At 34.8% G+C, this 16,889-nt stretch overlaps 3 protein-coding genes across 4 annotated transcripts; all 3 read left to right on the plus strand.

Annotated features, from left to right (window-relative positions):
* The first annotated feature begins 2,721 nt into the window (after positions 1 to 2,721).
* Positions 2,722 to 4,034, plus strand: LOC125218896 (adenylate isopentenyltransferase 3, chloroplastic). The gene has a single exon (XM_048120694.1). The coding sequence runs from the start codon at positions 2,939 to 2,941 to the stop codon at positions 3,893 to 3,895; it is 957 nt and encodes a 318-aa protein (XP_047976651.1). The 5' UTR covers positions 2,722 to 2,938; the 3' UTR covers positions 3,896 to 4,034.
* A 1,207-nt stretch (positions 4,035 to 5,241) lies between these two features.
* LOC125202434 (DUF21 domain-containing protein At4g14240-like) lies at positions 5,242 to 9,038 on the plus strand. Of its 2 annotated transcripts, XM_048100830.1 has the most exons (14): positions 5,242 to 5,306; positions 5,455 to 5,685; positions 5,823 to 5,899; positions 6,162 to 6,245; positions 6,327 to 6,440; positions 6,669 to 6,752; positions 6,915 to 6,986; positions 7,408 to 7,475; positions 7,613 to 7,700; positions 7,789 to 7,862; positions 7,953 to 8,286; positions 8,397 to 8,443; positions 8,533 to 8,614; positions 8,718 to 9,038. In XM_048100830.1, the coding sequence occupies exons 2-14, from the start codon at positions 5,463 to 5,465 to the stop codon at positions 8,736 to 8,738; spliced, it is 1,368 nt and encodes a 455-aa protein (XP_047956787.1). In that variant the 5' UTR covers positions 5,242 to 5,306; positions 5,455 to 5,462; the 3' UTR covers positions 8,739 to 9,038. The 2 variants fall into 2 exon arrangements, with proteins under 2 accessions (XP_047956787.1, XP_047956786.1); XM_048100829.1 differs by having other exon boundaries at positions 5,258 to 5,685; positions 8,536 to 8,614.
* A 1,775-nt stretch (positions 9,039 to 10,813) lies between these two features.
* On the plus strand, positions 10,814 to 13,897 carry LOC125198057 (probable serine/threonine-protein kinase kinX). Its single transcript, XM_048096518.1, has 8 exons — positions 10,814 to 10,861; positions 11,050 to 11,215; positions 11,323 to 12,158; positions 12,273 to 12,446; positions 12,526 to 12,642; positions 12,742 to 12,921; positions 13,094 to 13,140; positions 13,410 to 13,897. Exons 1-8 carry the CDS (start codon positions 10,814 to 10,816, stop codon positions 13,741 to 13,743), a joined length of 1,902 nt encoding a protein of 633 aa, XP_047952475.1. The 3' UTR covers positions 13,744 to 13,897.
* The last annotated feature ends 2,992 nt before the right edge of the window (positions 13,898 to 16,889 follow it).

Consider the following 16,889-nt stretch of genomic DNA (forward strand, 5'->3'; position numbering starts at 1 on the left):
AGAGGTAGTTGACTGTGATTTGGTGGTATGCAGGCATGAAAAACAACAGTTCCGTTAGTATAGTTTTGATTATTTCTAAACGTTGGGATAATACTCATGTCTAATTTGATGTGACTTAAATGATGAAGTGACAATAGTGAGTGATGAGAGCATGCAGAAAATCAGAATTAGATTCATTGCTATGGTATAGAAAGAGAGGGAACTTGTGCTGAAAGCAAGTTTAATAGATTTTTCTAAAATTCTTGTTTTTATCATGACATGGCTTGAATTTCTGGGTAATTCCTATTCTTATTTCTAGCTAATTATGATGACAGATATTAGTTTGGGGATGTGATCAAATGAAAACTCTAAATATTATACAAACTCAAAACTATGATCTGGACCATTGAAAAATGTCAATAGATCATAAAAACACATCAACATGAAAATGTCAACAGAATTTCAACGATAGTCAATGATTGATGTTGTGTTGATATTGTGTTGATACTGTGTTGACATTAAAATCTTGAAATTTTACATTGTGTTGATATTGTATTGAAGCTGTGTTGAAGAGTTTTGAGTTTGTACAATATATAAGTTTGCATTTTATCACTACCGAGTTTAGTTTAATTATTAGCTATATCATGATGATATACTTCTTGATAATCATTGATGGTGAGACATCTAGAATTCATAATCACATTTCAGATTTGTTAGTTTATGCACAATGTTTTATTTTTCTTGGCATGATTAATAAGTGGGTTACGGATATCGTACGCATGATCTGTTATTCCACCTCACGACTGTTCATGCATTTTATGGTAGTACCATGATACATTTGGCTCAACATGTGTACATTGTATTCGAGAAAAAAACAGTCTACATATAAGGAGTATAGGTATAAGATAGCCAGTTGTTTTAGACATCTCCAAAGGAAAGAGTTAAATTGAGAATATATATAGCCAGTTTTAAGTGTTTTTTTAGAGTAGAGATTAGAATATTTTAGTGGTGGTGGAGTGGAGTAGTGGAGTTTTCACCTTGTGATTGTGAAGCATTGTCATATTGATGATTTTATTTTTCATTGTGATTAAGTTATCTACAACTAAGGGGTAATTTAGTTATTCGTTGTGGAATTATCGGAATAATCATTTCATCTTTTTTTGCAGTGATAATCTTTTTGTCTACTTTTAATTAAGGTTGATAGCATCGTGGATTCCATTTCAATATAAGTAATTACTGATGATTACCTTAACACCCCCCCCCCCCCTTTCTTATCATTGTTAAACTTTCTGTTACAAAATACCAAAATTAGTAACAATCAGAATCAAGATTCCAAATTATAAACTAATTAGTCTTGGAAAAATTGTGGTAGTCAAGGAAATTCAATTTGGCTTTTCACAACGAGCATATGGGACGTGAAGAACAAATCCACCATCTATTTTCTGAAAAAAAAAGTTGAGAAGAAAATTATTTTATACATTTATCTTTTTCAATAAGCTGAAAAGCTATAAGTGACCTGCCCCAACCAAAGGGAAAAATTGAGGGGTACACAAGTAAGAAAAGGGACGACAGAGAATAAATATATAAGAAATCATATTATTCTACTTCCATTAATAGTATTCCCTCAACCACAATACAAGAACAAGAATGTCAAAGTATATTTATTCTCTCAAGATTCAGCACCTTACATTTCACATGCATATGTTAAAATCTTATAATCATAAAAATAATACAAAATGTAACTCACCTATATTGTATTCCTTTAGTGGAGTGAAAAAGATGTTGACTTACTAATTTGTTTTGTGCTCGCAAATTGATACGAATCTTTTAGGCTCTGATTTATAGTATCTTTAATTTCTTAATTAAAGAGGATGATTATAAAATAATAATAGTATGAGTATGGCTGTGACTATAATAGTAATACTGATAGGACTAGTATTTTTTTTGATAGCCCAAGATGAATCAGCACGAAATTAGTGGATTTGTGTCAAAGCTTATTGGGTTTATGTCCTTATTGGGTTAACCCGTTAAGAACATGAAAATTTCGTGTTGTGTCCGTTTCGTGTTCGGGTTACCCGTTAAGAATAGTAATATTATAGTATTATTAGTATTTACTCCTCATGTCCTATTAAAAATGAAACGTTTTTTAAATTGGAAATAACACTCTCTCTATTTCTTTCTCTTACTTTAATTCATGAAAAAACACTACATAAAATCTCGTACCGAATATCAAATGTTTCATATTTAATGAGGCGGATTGAAGTATTATTTTAAAATTTAAGTTAGGATACGCATGTGAGTGAAATGTGAATTTTGATTTCTGAAGTCTGAATTTGCTGATACTTAAATTACTTATCGTGTCGTGTTGACTAAAGGTGGTTCATGTCGTTAATGAGTTCATATCGTGTTCAGGTTTGAGGGTAGCAAGTCGGGTTTGTGTTTGGGTTTGAAATTTTCTTAACAGGTCGAGTTTTTGTTTATCCTTATTGAATTGAATCGTTAACAGGTTGTCCCGATAACAATCCATCGCATGTCATCCCTATCCTATTGTTCAAACTTTCCATCGTGATTTTAAACAAGAACAAAATGCAGGGGTTGAGAATCTTTTCTAGAAGAACTTAAAAGCATCTTGTAGTTGACTTGAATATGGTCACATAGAAAGGCCAATTAATCAAATGTGTTGTTAGTTGCCTCCTTCCATAAATACAGACTCCATTAGTATTATCCCACAATTTCTTGAAGTTGAGTCAATCGAGCAGTCAACTAAAATTCCACTTTATTTTTGTCACCTTCCTCAGAAAATTGTACAAAAATAGAAAACCCAAACACATTCGAGTCGCCGCGTCTCAAGAATTTCAAACGAAATCAAAGTACGACTCTCTCCTCGTAAAGAGCATACACCACCACTCTATTGTTGAATTACGTCCAGGGGCTCTGTCGTCATTTCAATAAGTTAGTAATGAAACTCACACTCTCTGCGTCCCAACAAATTCGGCCGTCGCTACACTTACCGACCACGAGCAGTCAGCTCCTCCGCCACGGCCAGCTGAAGGAGAAGGTGGTGGTGGTGCTAGGCGTCACCGGCGCCGGTAAATCACGCCTATCGATCGACCTCGCCACTCGCTTCTCCTCGGAGATCATCAATTCCGACAAAATGCAGGTCTACCAAGGCCTCGAAATCGCCACCAACAAAATCACCGACGAGGAGCGGCGCGGCGTGCCGCACCACCTCCTCGGCGTCGCCGATCCCGAATCCGACTTCTCCACCGCCGAATTCCGCGCAATGGCGTCGATCTCGCTGCGGTCGATCCTCCGCCGCCGGAACCTTCCGATCATCGTCGGAGGCTCAAATTCGTTCGTCGAGGCGCTCGTCGACGCGAGCTTCCGATCGCGCTACGATTGCTGCTTCCTGTGGGTGGACGTCGCGATGCCTGTGCTGGCCTCGTTCGTGTCGGATCGCGTGGACAGGATGGTGGAGAGAGGGATGATCGAAGAAGTTAGGGCTTTTTTCCGGTCCAACGGCGATTACTCGCGGGGGATCCGGCGCGCGATCGGCGTGCCCGAGTTGGACGAGTATTTCCGAGTGGAATCGGAGTGCGACGAGGAGACTCGCGCTAGGGCTCTGGCGGAGGCGATCGACGCGATCAAGGTGAACACGAGCAGGCTGGCGTGCCGGCAGCTGGAGAAGATCCACCGGCTGAGGAACATCAGAGACTGGCGGATGCACCGCCTCGACGCGACGGAGGTGTTCGGGAAGCGCGGCGGGGAGGCAGAGGCGGTGTGGAATAGCGTGGTGGCGGGGACTGCGGAGGCGGTAGTCAGTAGGTTTTTGTACGATTCGGAGCCTGTGGCTTACGGTGGGGCGATGTCGATGAGGAGCGGCGCTCGGCCGCTGTTGGCGGCGACGGCGAATTGAATGCTGTGGTGCCAGTTGAGGGAATATTTACAAATTTTCCCTGCAAACTAACCGATATCATATTAAATAATTTGGATTACCCTTGTATAAGTAAGAATAATTTCAAACAGTAATAATTCAACACTCAAATTCGATTTCAGAATTCAGACTATGTTAACTTTTGAAATCAGTTAATCAGAATTTGATGAGAGATGATTAACGTAGAATTTTCAGATATTTTCAGATATTACATACTAATTACTTTAAGGATGAAAGATACGTGCTCCTTATTATGTATATTTCTGCATCTCCAGCAACCCATGGACTGACCAGAATAGCTCGCCTACCAGAATAGCTCGCCAAATTTACAGGGTTAGGGTCAGAAATTTCTATCCAAATAAAATTACAACTTGATTATTCAATTAATCCGCAACCAGTTAGGACCAGACTCAAAAATTCGATGGGCTGGTCCGAAAATCCGATAAAATTTCTATTGTTCTATACTTCTATTTGTTGGACTCCTATACGTCACTATATTTATAATATGGATAACAAAAAAAATAACTTCCAATTTAAATTAAATATAAAAATTATATATTATTATATATTTATTAATATAATAATAGATAAAAAAATAGAAACTTCAATTTTACTAAAAATTTATTTAAATATCTAAACATGCTTTAAAATTTCTCAAAATATTTTTATGTTTATGTAGTTTAAGCATATATCTCAAATTTATTATAATTAAATGTTTTAAATAAACATAATTAAATTTTATCATTATTTATTTGATTGATCGCATGTTAATTTTATCGGTAGCAATCCGATTAATCTGTTGGGTTAGCCCGAAGCTTGTGCTCTTACTTTATTGTCTCTTGTACTTTGTTCTCTCTTGTCAATACTATTTTTAGTAGTGGAGCTCATATTTTACTAACTCAATCTCACACACTCCACTAATTTTTTCAATTCAGTTTTTATTACAATTTTTTTTAAATTTATGTCGGATCTGATATTTACTAGCAGACTGGGAAGTAGTAGATAGAGATTTTTTTAAAAAAATTAAATGTAATATAAATAGTTAAAATAAATCGTTATTTGAAAATATATTTACACACTAAATTGGTTATCGCTCTAATTCTTGAAAGAAAATAAATAAAAGAAATTAAATTACATGCATTCTGTGCTGAATTCAAAAGGTTTGACCGGCAGGTGGCGCCCTCCGGCCCGGCCAATAAAGCTGAGCCCGGCCGATGGCGGTGATCGGCTTCAATGTTCCACAACGGTGCAACGTGCGTCAAAACTCGACACGTGGCGTCACAAAACAACAAAACTACAACTCCCTAGATACATATAGAGTGCGTCACCTCTCACTTGCTCGCGGTGACTGATTCATTTTTTAAGCGGTTTTGTTTGCAATTTGTGAAGGAACGTATGGCGCTGTTTGAATAAAAAACAACTCTGAATTTCTTAATCTGTCGCTCTCAACTTTTTTGTTTTCAATTTCTAGAGTCGTAGAAAAACAGGGAGTTAAAAACGAAGTAGCTTTCCTTTTCCAATTTTTTTTTCTGCTGTTGCGGCGGAGGTGATGGATTGGTCGGTTAATACGGCGGCGATGGTTTCGCCCTTCGCCGATTCCAACGACATCGAATTTGGGAATCCGTGGTGGTTTGTCTTCGCCGGCGTCTCCTGCTTCCTCGTTCTCTTCGCCGGAATCATGTCCGGTTTGACTCTCGGATTGATGTCTCTCGGAATCGTTGAGCTCGAGATACTGCAGCGGAGCGGCACTTCCACGGAGAAGAAACAAGCTGGTATCTCTGTGTGTGTGTGTGTGTCTAGTTATTGAAGAAATATGAATTTTGATATTGGAATTGTTGCGGTTTTGGTTTGATGATGTGGCAATTTGAGATAGTTTGTTTTAGTGATGATTTTGAGCAATTATTTTCAGCTGTTATTTTTCCGGTGGTTCAGAAGCAGCACCAACTTCTTGTAACCCTACTACTGTGCAATGCTGCTGCGATGGAGGTTAGTTGATGATTTTCACTAATTTCTATAGAATTGATGGAAACACAGACGATGAAGAAACGTATTCAAAACAGCAAGCATTATATCTGTGATATTGAGTACTAATATGTTGTTCAATCATGAATTTTAGCTATCTCTTCGGTTCAATCTTTGCCATAGTTTTCTGTTGAGATGTCTTCACTTTGGACAGAAGTGTGTGTGATGGTGACCGAGTTTATTGTGGCTTCATTAGGATAAGTTTTCCCGCATATGTTCTATGCAGGCTCTCCCACTATATCTGGACAAGCTGTTTCATCCTGTTGTTGCTGTCATTCTGTCGGTGACGTTTGTTCTGGCTTTTGGTGAGGTACACTTTGTTTTTTCACTTCATTTGATCGCAGTGCTTTTCTGAGAGTAACTCCTTCATATGTTTATGGTGGCTGAACAGATAATCCCTCAAGCAGCATGCTCCAGATATGGGTTGGCTGTGGGTGCCAATTGTGTGTGGCTTGTGCGCATTTTGATGATTATTTGCTACCCGATTGCTTACCCTATTGGAAAGGTGATGCAGTTGTTTGTAATTCTGGCAGCTGATATAGTAGACGATTGTGTGTTATGTGATACTAACTTGGACATTTGCTTGTTTAAACTGTTGAAAATTGGGGAATTTTAGCAAAATTGTGATATGTTATGTTTCGTCGTGATAGATGATATCTTGAGAAACCTCCCCTATGAGTTTACTTCAGTTGAGGTTCTAATTTCGTAATGCTCAACTTCTTTTGTGATTCAGATCCTCGATTTTGTCTTGGGCCATCAAGATGCTTTATTTAGGCGACCTCAACTAAAGGCTCTTGTATCTATCCATAGCCAGGAGGTATGCACTTAAAGTAAAGCGTGATCGACTATACAATAGTAACACAGACATGCATACCATTTTCTAAAATTGAAAGTTCCAGTATCCCCCCCTCCCAACGAAAGAAATAAAAGTGATCGTTGTTTTATTACTATATTTTTTAATTTGGTTATGTCATAATAGGCAGGCAGAGGTGGTGAACTTACTCATGATGAAGCAACAATTATTAATGGAGCACTAGATTTGACAGAAAAGGTATGTTCAAGTTCAGAAGGATCATCTTGTGTTATTTTACACCTGCCTGTTTTCTATCCTCTTTTAGTTATTGCATTTCCTGCCTTCTGATTTGACTTTGTATTAATTCTATGTCATTACCTAACTTTTCATGGGATGCAAATGGAAGAAATTTAGTTCCTATGAGTTCAAAGTATAAAAGCTCTGTACTTAATGGAGGTTTAGCCAATCCATGGCAAAATGATTTGTGCTCTGTTTCTACTGTCATACATACATAATTTAGATTCATATTTCAAAATAAAAATTGTACTCTTGAGTTCTATGACAAGTGGGGAAGAAGTATGTGAGCACAATTAAGTAACATCTGAATTAGGTACCTAGCTTTTATATATTTCAAATTTGCAATTCTGATAATACATGGCCTCTTCTTATACATTCACAGACAGCTGAGGAGGCAATGACACCCATTGAATCAACATTTTCTCTTGATGCGAACACCAAACTGAACTGGTGAGTGTGATCCTGCCTATGAGGGGTTGATTTTACCTAAGCATACCCTTGTTCAACCTTCTCTCTCTCCATCACACACACACAGTTCCTAAGCACAAAAGAAACATGTTTATGTTCTTGCATGCTCTATTCTGCAGGGAAACTATTGGAAAAATCCTTGCACGGGGTCATAGTCGCATTCCTGTGTACTTAGGGAACCCAAAGAACATTATCGGACTTCTGCTGGTATGCTGAAATTCCCTCATTATTGAGCGCGTTTTGGATAAGCCCTTGTTAATAGATAACCGTCATTTGCTTATTCATCTTGAGGTAGGTAAAGAATCTCCTCACTGTAAGAGCTGAAGTGGAGACTCCAGTTAGTGCGGTTTCAATCAGGAGAATGCCAAGGTGCGCTCATCTCTATGAATATTATCATATTTTTAGCACGAGTGAGTGACGTATTTTGACTCATAAAATCAATTTACTACTATGCTACAGAGTACCAGCAGATATGCCCTTGTATGATATTCTTAATGAGTTTCAAAAGGGTGGCAGCCACATAGCAGCTGTAGTAAAGGTGAGAGAGAAGGAGAAGAAGCTTATTTCCTCTAATGTGATGGTTGGAGAGAAAATTTCAACCAAAGGTGATTCGCAATTGAAAATCCCATTGCTCGACAAGCATGGTGGAGAAGCAAATACTGTTGTGGTCAACATCGAGAAGCCTGAGCAAAAGGGTTTCGTGACATACAACTCGAATGCTGTAGAGGATGTTGAAGATGGAGAAGTTATCGGCATAATCACCTTGGAAGACGTATTTGAAGAACTTCTGCAGGTAATTTTGATTAGTTATTGATCTTCCCTTGAAATCATGTTGACATTGACACCTAAATTTACAGTTGTAGATTACTTATTATTTACGAATATGCTCCTTTTGTCGTACAGGAGGAAATTGTTGATGAGACAGATGTTTATATAGATGTGCATAAAAGGTTATTCCATCGTTTTTGTTGGAAGTTATTTGCTCTTTACCACCTTATATCTTACTAACATAGTATTGGACAATGGACGATGACTATAGCAGAATACGTGTAGCTGCCGCTGCTGCAGCTTCTTCAGTTGCTCGAGCTCCTTCGACTCGTAGGCTTCAAAAGTCATCCGCAGTATGTCCTGCAGCATTTGTCTTTGCTCATTTTTTCCGTCTTCCATTGTAGCATCTGTACTAATTAGCTTGCGATCTTGCTAACATGCTTTTCATCTTCACAGGTCGGCCCAGGCAAGCAATGACCGTGTGTGAAGAAGATGACATGGTAACGACACAGATGTGTGAAAATGATTCAGTGTGTTTGTATGTTCTACAGTGGACTGAGTTCTATGTCTAAACGGACATTTTTAAAGGAAAACTGAGATGTTTGTAAAAGTAGCCAATACTCATGAGTCGATATAGCCTCCTTTTTGTAGATAGCAACTCTCAAGCCAATGGTAGTTTCTCTTTAAAAAAGAGTGATTAGTGTGAAATATCAATGGTAGTTTCTCTTTGAAAAAGAATGATTAGTGTGAGTTATGACAAAGCTGAGTTGTACTTCAGTTTTTAATTAGGGATGCCAATCGGGCATCCCAGCAGATTTTGAGTCAATCCTACTCAGATTGCGGGCTAATTGAATTATAATTATTCAACTTGCAGCTGAAAAATTATTATGAGCTTTATCCAATAGATAATGATGAAATTTAATCATATTTATATATGAAAATTTTAATATATATGCTTAATCAAATATAATTAAATATTTCATCCGTCTCAAAGAAGATGACTCATTTCTTGTGCGGCATGAGAATTTATGCAAATTTATTTTATGTGTTAAGGGAAGAAAATAAAGTAAGAGATAAGAATAAAGTAGAAGCAAAGGTGTTTCTATTTTTAATAAGGAAAATGAGTCATCTTCAGTGGGACGGAAGGATATTAATTTAAAATTTATACAAACAACATAAAATAAATAGATCAACATATTTTGAGAAATTTTAAAATATGCTTTACAGTTCAAAAGATATCCTAGAGTGAATTTGAATTTTTTAAGTCATTTATTTTTTATTACTATATTAATAAAAATCTAATATAAATACTTATAAAGTAGAAGATCAATTTTTTTTATAATCATTTTATTTAATTTTATAAAAATATCAATGAAATGTTAAATTAGTCATCAACTAAGACGAAACAATAGATAATAGTTGCACATAGGTCCAACCCCATTGGGCAACCCATCGTGTTATAAGTCAGCCCGACTCGGGTTACGACTTATTGAGTTGTAATTTAATATATCTACAATTTCCAACCTTAATATTCTAATTTTAGCGAGTTATTCGGGTCAACTCATAGGTTTCAGGCCACACTAATATTCCTATTTTTATTAGTCCAAATCGAGTTGTATGATTTAATCATTTTATAGAGAGAAAGTATTAACTTTGTAGCTTTATTAAACAAACTGGGTTAAAAACAGATGACTATTTTTTATTGAGGTTCGACAAAACGTTCCAAAAAATTAATGGATAAAATAGGAGAAAGAAAGAAAAAAAAATTTGTGAAGAAATTTTGATAGACAACTAATTTCAGAGGACAGACCAAAAAGAAGGCGATTGAAAGAGGAAGTATTAAAAATTATTAATGCATTCAAATTTTGAACATTTTAAATTATTTGTGAAAGTGGTAAACTTTTCATATACGTACTTTTTATTCTTTTATTTTTCAAGCCCATTACAAAATTTTAAAGTAAATTGTGTTAAAAAAGTTATAAAAGTGTGGGTCGAATCCATATATTTAATTTAATCCATATCTTCCATAATAATCCATCCTTATTTAAGATCATGGTTAATACTACTCCTTTATACACCTGAATCATAATCGATTTAAAAGACAAAATATAAATTTAATTAAAAATAATATATAATGTAATATTACTATTTAAATGTAGGAGTACCACAATATCAAAAAAGTCATTTTCATGGAGTAAAAAATTATCCGCAAAAATAATAACTCCTACATTAAATAAACCTTAAAATAAGAAGAAGAAGAAAACGTGTATATCTAAAGCATGATACATATCATTAACGTATCATGCATTAGATTCGATTACCGTTATCCACATACGCCTAAATCGATTTCGCGGGATTATCAACCACCTATAAATAGGTGCATCTCTCCATAATCTTTTTGCACTCCATAATCTTTTTGCTACTCACTGGTTTAATCTCTTTCCATCTCTCTATGTTTTATGTTTGTTTAGGTTTTTCATGTGCGATTTTATTCTCAACTTTAGCCTGCTAATTTTTGTGTTATTGTCTTCATTTTTGTAGGATATACGGATATGAGTTTCCAGAAAATCTACGACTCACTGCGAGATCTTTTTCCGATGGTAATTTCATCGATTCTGTCATTGTTGAAAAACATGAATGAAAGAGAAATAGGCTGATTGAGTTCTATGATTCTGATTATTTTAAATGCAGAATTTAATGATAAATATTCTGACTCTTTATCAGTTTGTTAGTTATTTCTAAATTTGGTCTGGTTGTTTTTCAATTTCCCCCTACTTATTGTTGACAGGTTGATGATCGAGCTCTTAGAGCTGTTGCGATTGATCATATCAACGATGTTGATGCGGCTGTTGAAGCAGTGCTTGAGGAGATAATTCCTTTCTTCACTGAAAGATCTGCACCAACTAATCCTTTGACTTGGAGTGCTATTGCGGGCGAATCATCATATTCATACGGTGTGTGGATTTATTGGTTGCATATTCTTGTCTACATATATATTGAAGTGACTTTGCCTTCTGTTTCCTTCAACTAATCTCTAGTGGCTCATGCTGGTGCAATGCAGGTAGCTCGTCTGTGAGAACAGAGTTCGAAGATCAAGCTGATGATGATCATAATAGTATTTTTGTTAGTGGAAAGAAAGAATCTGCTGATGTTGGGCTAAGTGAATCTGTTGGTGATGCAAGTGCAGGGCATCTTGAAGTGGAAACTCATGATGACATTCATTCTCAGGCTGAATCAGTGGTGGTGGTAGGTGAAACTAGAGAGGGACCTTGTTGTATTGAAACTTTGGAAGACTCTCAAACAGAGAGAACTATTACAGCAGAAGATGAGAGTAGTAATGCACAGCCGAAGATGGATTGCATTCAGCAAAACAAAGATGATGCTGATGGGATTGCATTAGAGGTGGAGGCATCTGACATCAATGGGAGTGATTTGGATGAATATGATGAGAATGAAGATGATGAGAATGAAGATTACGAGAATGAAGATGATGAGAATGAAGATTACGAGAATGAAGACGAATATGATGAGAATGAAGACGAATATGATGAGAATGGAGACGAATATGATGAGAATGGAGACGAATATGATGAATATGATGAGAATGAAGATGATGAATATGATGAGGATGAAGATTACGAGAATGGAGACGAATATGAATATGATGAGAATGAAGATGAATATGATGAGAATGAAGATGATGAATATGATGAGAATGAAGATGATGAGAATGATTTAAATGAACCAAATTTATCCTCGTCTACTACTGACAGTACTTCCAGTGAGGAACACCTGATTGTTTTAGATGAATCAACCTTGAACTCTTCCATGTGTAGTCAAAATGGTACTAATATTGATCACTTGGAGGAAATCATTGCAGATGCAAGAAATAATAAGGTATCAGCATTCCAACATTCTCATACATCCAAAACATTTAGATGTCTTTGATTAACCTTCTCAACTTGTTTTTCAATTTGATGTGACTTAAATAATTGACATGACATCTTTCAGAAAACATTGTTCATGGAAATGGAGTCTGTCATCAACTTGATGAAGCAAGTGAAGGTCAAGGAGCATGCTGCAGAACAGGCCAAAACTGAAGCTGCAAGAGTGGAGATGGATTTGCAGAATGAGATTAAGGAGCTGAAAATAACGATCAAACATGCGAAGGAGGCAAATGACATGGTTCTAATCCTTTTATTGGCTTGTATAGCATAGTTTTAAATTTAAGCCATAGTTTTAACTTTTTCATATTACCTCTCAGCATGCTGGGGATGTTTGTGGTGAGAAAGTCATCTTGACAACAGAGCTGAGAGACCTCCATTCTCGCTTGGTTTCCCTCAATGATGACAGGGATAAATCACTTGCAGATCTTGATGAGGTGAGTTTCAATACTTCTGTGCAAATATCCCCTGTGTATTCAATGTTTGTTTTTGAAGAAATAGTTCACTAAGTAATATTTTCCAAAAATTTGCTGCAGATACGTCAATGTTTAGAGGGTCGACTAGCTGCTGCTGAGAATGAAATAGAATCTGCAGTGGTGAAAAAATTTGAGGATGAAAAATGTGGAAAGCTATCCATTATTAAAGGGAAATTAATTATGGAACAAGTGGTACAAGAATCAAAGAACCTGAGACAACAGGCTGAAGATAATGCTAAGGTAGATGTTTCTCTTACCTATTAGTACTACTTGGTTTGAAATCTTCATGAGAATTGAAAATTGGATATAATTATGTGTTAAGTGAGTGTGAATTGGGAGTTTCTGTCAAGATTCTCTAGGGCTATATTTGTTTTGGTTTCTTGATGTTAATTCTGTTACTGCTGCATCACAGTTACATGCGTTTCTTGTGGATCGTGGGCAACTGGTAGATACGTTACAGTAAGTTGCTTCTTTTCTGTTAATGTGTTGAATCCTTGCTTTCCAATAGTAGTTTTTCATTTCTACATCAATATCATTTCTTCATATAGCATTGGTAGTCATGATAGATCGTTAACCAAATCACTCGACTGCCATTTTAGCATACGTTTAAAACCTGTAATGCCTGGATAAGTTAATATGAATGTTGCTAATATCATCATCTACACTATCAATTTCATCATTTATCACATTTGATGGCTTTGTTTACCTTGTATTGTGTCTGTGTTCAGGGGAGAAATAGCTGTTATATGTGAGGATGTGAAGCAGCTAAAGGAGAAATTTGACCAGCGTCTTCCGCTTAGCAGATCACTTTTCTCCACTCAGACGAGCTTCCTCTTAGCTTCTTCGAACTCATCCTTGAAAAGCTCGGTTCAAGATCAAGTGGAGGTCGTGGCAGTCAGAGATGATGACCGTTTGGAGACTGGAGATCACAACAAGGTCCCTGAAGACGAAATAGCTAGTGCAGACCCCAAGGCGCTTGCAGAAGACGACGATGGATGGGTACTTTTTGAAAGCCCCAAAGCTAACGCGGGTGTATCTTCGGATGATGAATTGAGAGAATAATGTCCATTCTCTCTATATGTTTTGGTAGAACCTTGGCTCTTTTAAAACCATATTTAAAATCTTTCTAGCTATCTGAATGTTAGTACCTTTTATTTTTGGTTTTGGATTTTGGATTTTGGATTTTTGGTTTCTTACAAAGTGAATTATCTCTGCTTTTCTTTTGTTCTACATATCCAAATCCAATTGATATTGCAAAGTCATATCAAGAACTCAGTAAATAGTAGTTAATTAGTAATGAGCTAAAGGTTAAGCAAACATTGTAATTGTAACTCAAAACACTAAATTGTAACCAAAATAAGGTGCCCTTTTCTTTTACATTGATACTCCACATGTATGTATGTCCAAGCATTTGGATTACACAGCCAGCATAGCTCAAGAAAGTAGCAACACAATCTTGGTCATGCTAATTTGATGCTCAAAACTAGTGTTAATTTACGAAAATCAAGATCACAAATACGAGCCTTGAGAAACAAAAAACAAATAAAAAATTAGTCATATGATCTAAACCTATTGTGTGTTGTGTATATTTGCAAGAACACAAACTCTTCATTCATGCCAACACAATAGAAGCACTGTGCATCTCCATATGATGTAAAGACGAGCCTTGTGTTCCCTCATTTGCTTCGAACATCGTTGGACAGATCTCTGCTTCAAGTTTCTTGATGGGAAGACTGAGTATGTAGCCATGTTTGTGTCTGAAAAAAAAGCTTTGGATGAAGAAGTAAGAAGTTGAAGATTCTTGAAGTTTTTTGTGATGAGTTTGATGAGATGCTTGTAGTGGCTATACATATATATATATATGAATAGAGGAAGGGTGGTTGAGAGAGAAGATATGAAAATTAGAACTTGTGGTGTGTGAAATAGTGGCCCTTGTTGTAGGGTTGAGGGGTTTGGGTGCATTCACTTCATGGAGAAAAAACATTAAGATGACAAACCAAAACTTGTGGAATTTGTGTCCTTGCATGCCCTACTAGAAAATGACCTATTATCAACTTCTACATGTTGAGGGACATATTGTTCCCCTTTTTTATGGATATATGTCCTTGAATAAGGGCAAAATTTTTTTGGAAATAAATTAGCTGTATCTTATGGAATATGTCAATCTATTTAATTTGTTAGGAGTTAATGAGGAATTGCAATTATGTACTTGCCTAGAATTTTAGATTTTTCTTCTCGACATTTCATGGATTTGAAGTCTTCTTTTTGGTGGGGCGAAAGTGAGTTACGTCGGACAATTTATGTTATAGTATTATACAGTAAAGCTATTTGGATAATTCAAAAAATTTAAATAAGCCGTATTTTAAGATAATTCGGTAGTTTATTTATGATTAATGATCGACTTTGTTCCGAAATTTGTGAATTTACATATTGTATTCTAATTTTAAATCGTGATAATAAAATCGACTAGTAATCTCAATTTTTATTATCTTCTATCCAATGCAATCGAGTCAACTCGAGCTTAAGTAGACATGGTTATTGATTATACTATTTGTCGAATACTCTATCTAGTTGAGTATCTATGTTGGATTTACAAATATTTACGTTATTTTTGAAAATATACCTAATTTGCCTGATATATGCTCCAAGTAAACCTAAACCATTTTATAATTTATAATAGAGCACGTAAATTAATAGGGACCAATATGAGGCACAACGACAAGTTTAATTTGTAGATTTCGAAAGGTTATATACCCGACCTCTTCATTACTAATACTATTAGTTAGGTTTTAAAGTATTAAAAAATGGGATTCCACTTGCTAGTATTTGGATATGATTGACCAATAAATATTGTTTTGTTACAATTGTTTCTTTGCAATTCCTTATTTTTTATGTGTTAGTTTTGGGGTTCATGCAACTGACAGGTTAGGTACAAATTATTTGCCCTTACATGGTATGTATCCTATCTATAATGCATTTTATTAAGAGTGAACTACATAAATGGTAACTGATATTTCATTTTTGCACGTAAATGGTACCTGATCTTTATTTTATATCATTTTTGGTACACAGTGACAAAAATAACCCTAGGTACCAAATATGTGATTCCTTTTCATGGAGGATATTTTTGGAAATTTCAATTAAATAGTACTAAATATGTGATTATTTTTTCTTCCTTTCTTATTTCTCTTTTTCTTCTTTTCATTTTTTCTTCATTTTCTTCTTTCTTTTTAGTTTTTTATACATACTACATCTTAGTTTATGTTTCTTCTTCCTTCTTTTTTTTTCTTCTTTTTCTTCTTTCTTTTTAGTGTTTTATACATACATCTAATTGCATTCATAATATAAATAAAAAATTAAAATACCTAATAAATAAATTATTTAAATTAATTAAATCAATTGAATATTTTTTATTAAATTATTTTATACTCATTTTAAGGTTGAAACACCTAACTAAAAATATTCAACTTTTTATATCATTATGAATAAAATTCACAATGTTAAATTTTCATTAAGGCTATATTGATTAGTTGCTAATTTAATGTAAAATAATACTAATAATAAAAACAATATTTTTAATAATAATTATAGCATAATATTATGTGATTATAATTTATATAATTATACTACAATTATTTATTAATTACCATCGACTTTTAGTATTATAAAAATAATATTATTATAATAATTAAATAGAATTATAATTATAATTAAATTTAAGTATATTTGAACGATATTAAAAATGAATTAATTATTAATTTATAACATCAAAATAATAATATTAATATTGATTAATAATAATAGTATAAAGAATAGGAGAATGAGAGAAGATATTATAATATCACTTTTGGTACTAATTTTTGTATGTCCAAAATACCCTCTATGACATAAATGAGAAAATATATTTGTTTAAAGGGCATTGTGGGAAGAAAATTGCATCAGATACCAAAAATGTGATTTATAGGTACCGAAAACGATATAAAATAAAGATCAGGTACCATTTACGTACGAAAGTGAAAGATCAGGTACCATCTATGTAGTTCACTCTTTTATTAAATATAGTTTCTTTTTGTCAATTGTCTCGTGTATATCATTTATAAGTATGTGGTATGTGAATACTTGTATTAAGTAGGTGGTGTGTAAGAGTAAGACTCATCCAATAATCTTGATTATGATATGAAATATATTAATATTTAAATAAGTTTTGA

The sequence above is a fragment of the Salvia hispanica genome, chromosome 1 (genome assembly GCF_023119035.1).
Source record: "Salvia hispanica cultivar TCC Black 2014 chromosome 1, UniMelb_Shisp_WGS_1.0, whole genome shotgun sequence".
NCBI lineage: Eukaryota > Viridiplantae > Streptophyta > Magnoliopsida > Lamiales > Lamiaceae > Salvia > Salvia hispanica.

What these genes read in the sequence shown, in the direction of transcription:
- LOC125202434 (XM_048100830.1), top strand. Translation starts at nt 5,463, where the DNA reads ATGGATTGGTCGGTTAATACGGCGGCGATGGTTTCGCCCTTCGCCGAT. An exon ending in TTGCTTACCCTATTGGAAAG is followed by an intron (nt 6,441 to 6,668) that starts GTGATGCAGTTG and finishes TTTGTGATTCAG; the next exon opens with ATCCTCGATTTTGTCTTGGG. An exon ending in GGCTTCAAAAGTCATCCGCA is followed by an intron (nt 8,615 to 8,717) that starts GTATGTCCTGCA and finishes TCATCTTCACAG; the next exon opens with GTCGGCCCAGGCAAGCAATG.
- LOC125198057 (XM_048096518.1), top strand. Translation starts at nt 10,814, where the DNA reads ATGAGTTTCCAGAAAATCTACGACTCACTGCGAGATCTTTTTCCGATG. An exon ending in CAGATGCAAGAAATAATAAG is followed by an intron (nt 12,159 to 12,272) that starts GTATCAGCATTC and finishes GACATCTTTCAG; the next exon opens with AAAACATTGTTCATGGAAAT. An exon ending in CAACTGGTAGATACGTTACA is followed by an intron (nt 13,141 to 13,409) that starts GTAAGTTGCTTC and finishes GTCTGTGTTCAG; the next exon opens with GGGAGAAATAGCTGTTATAT.
- LOC125218896 (XM_048120694.1), top strand. Translation starts at nt 2,939, where the DNA reads ATGAAACTCACACTCTCTGCGTCCCAACAAATTCGGCCGTCGCTACAC.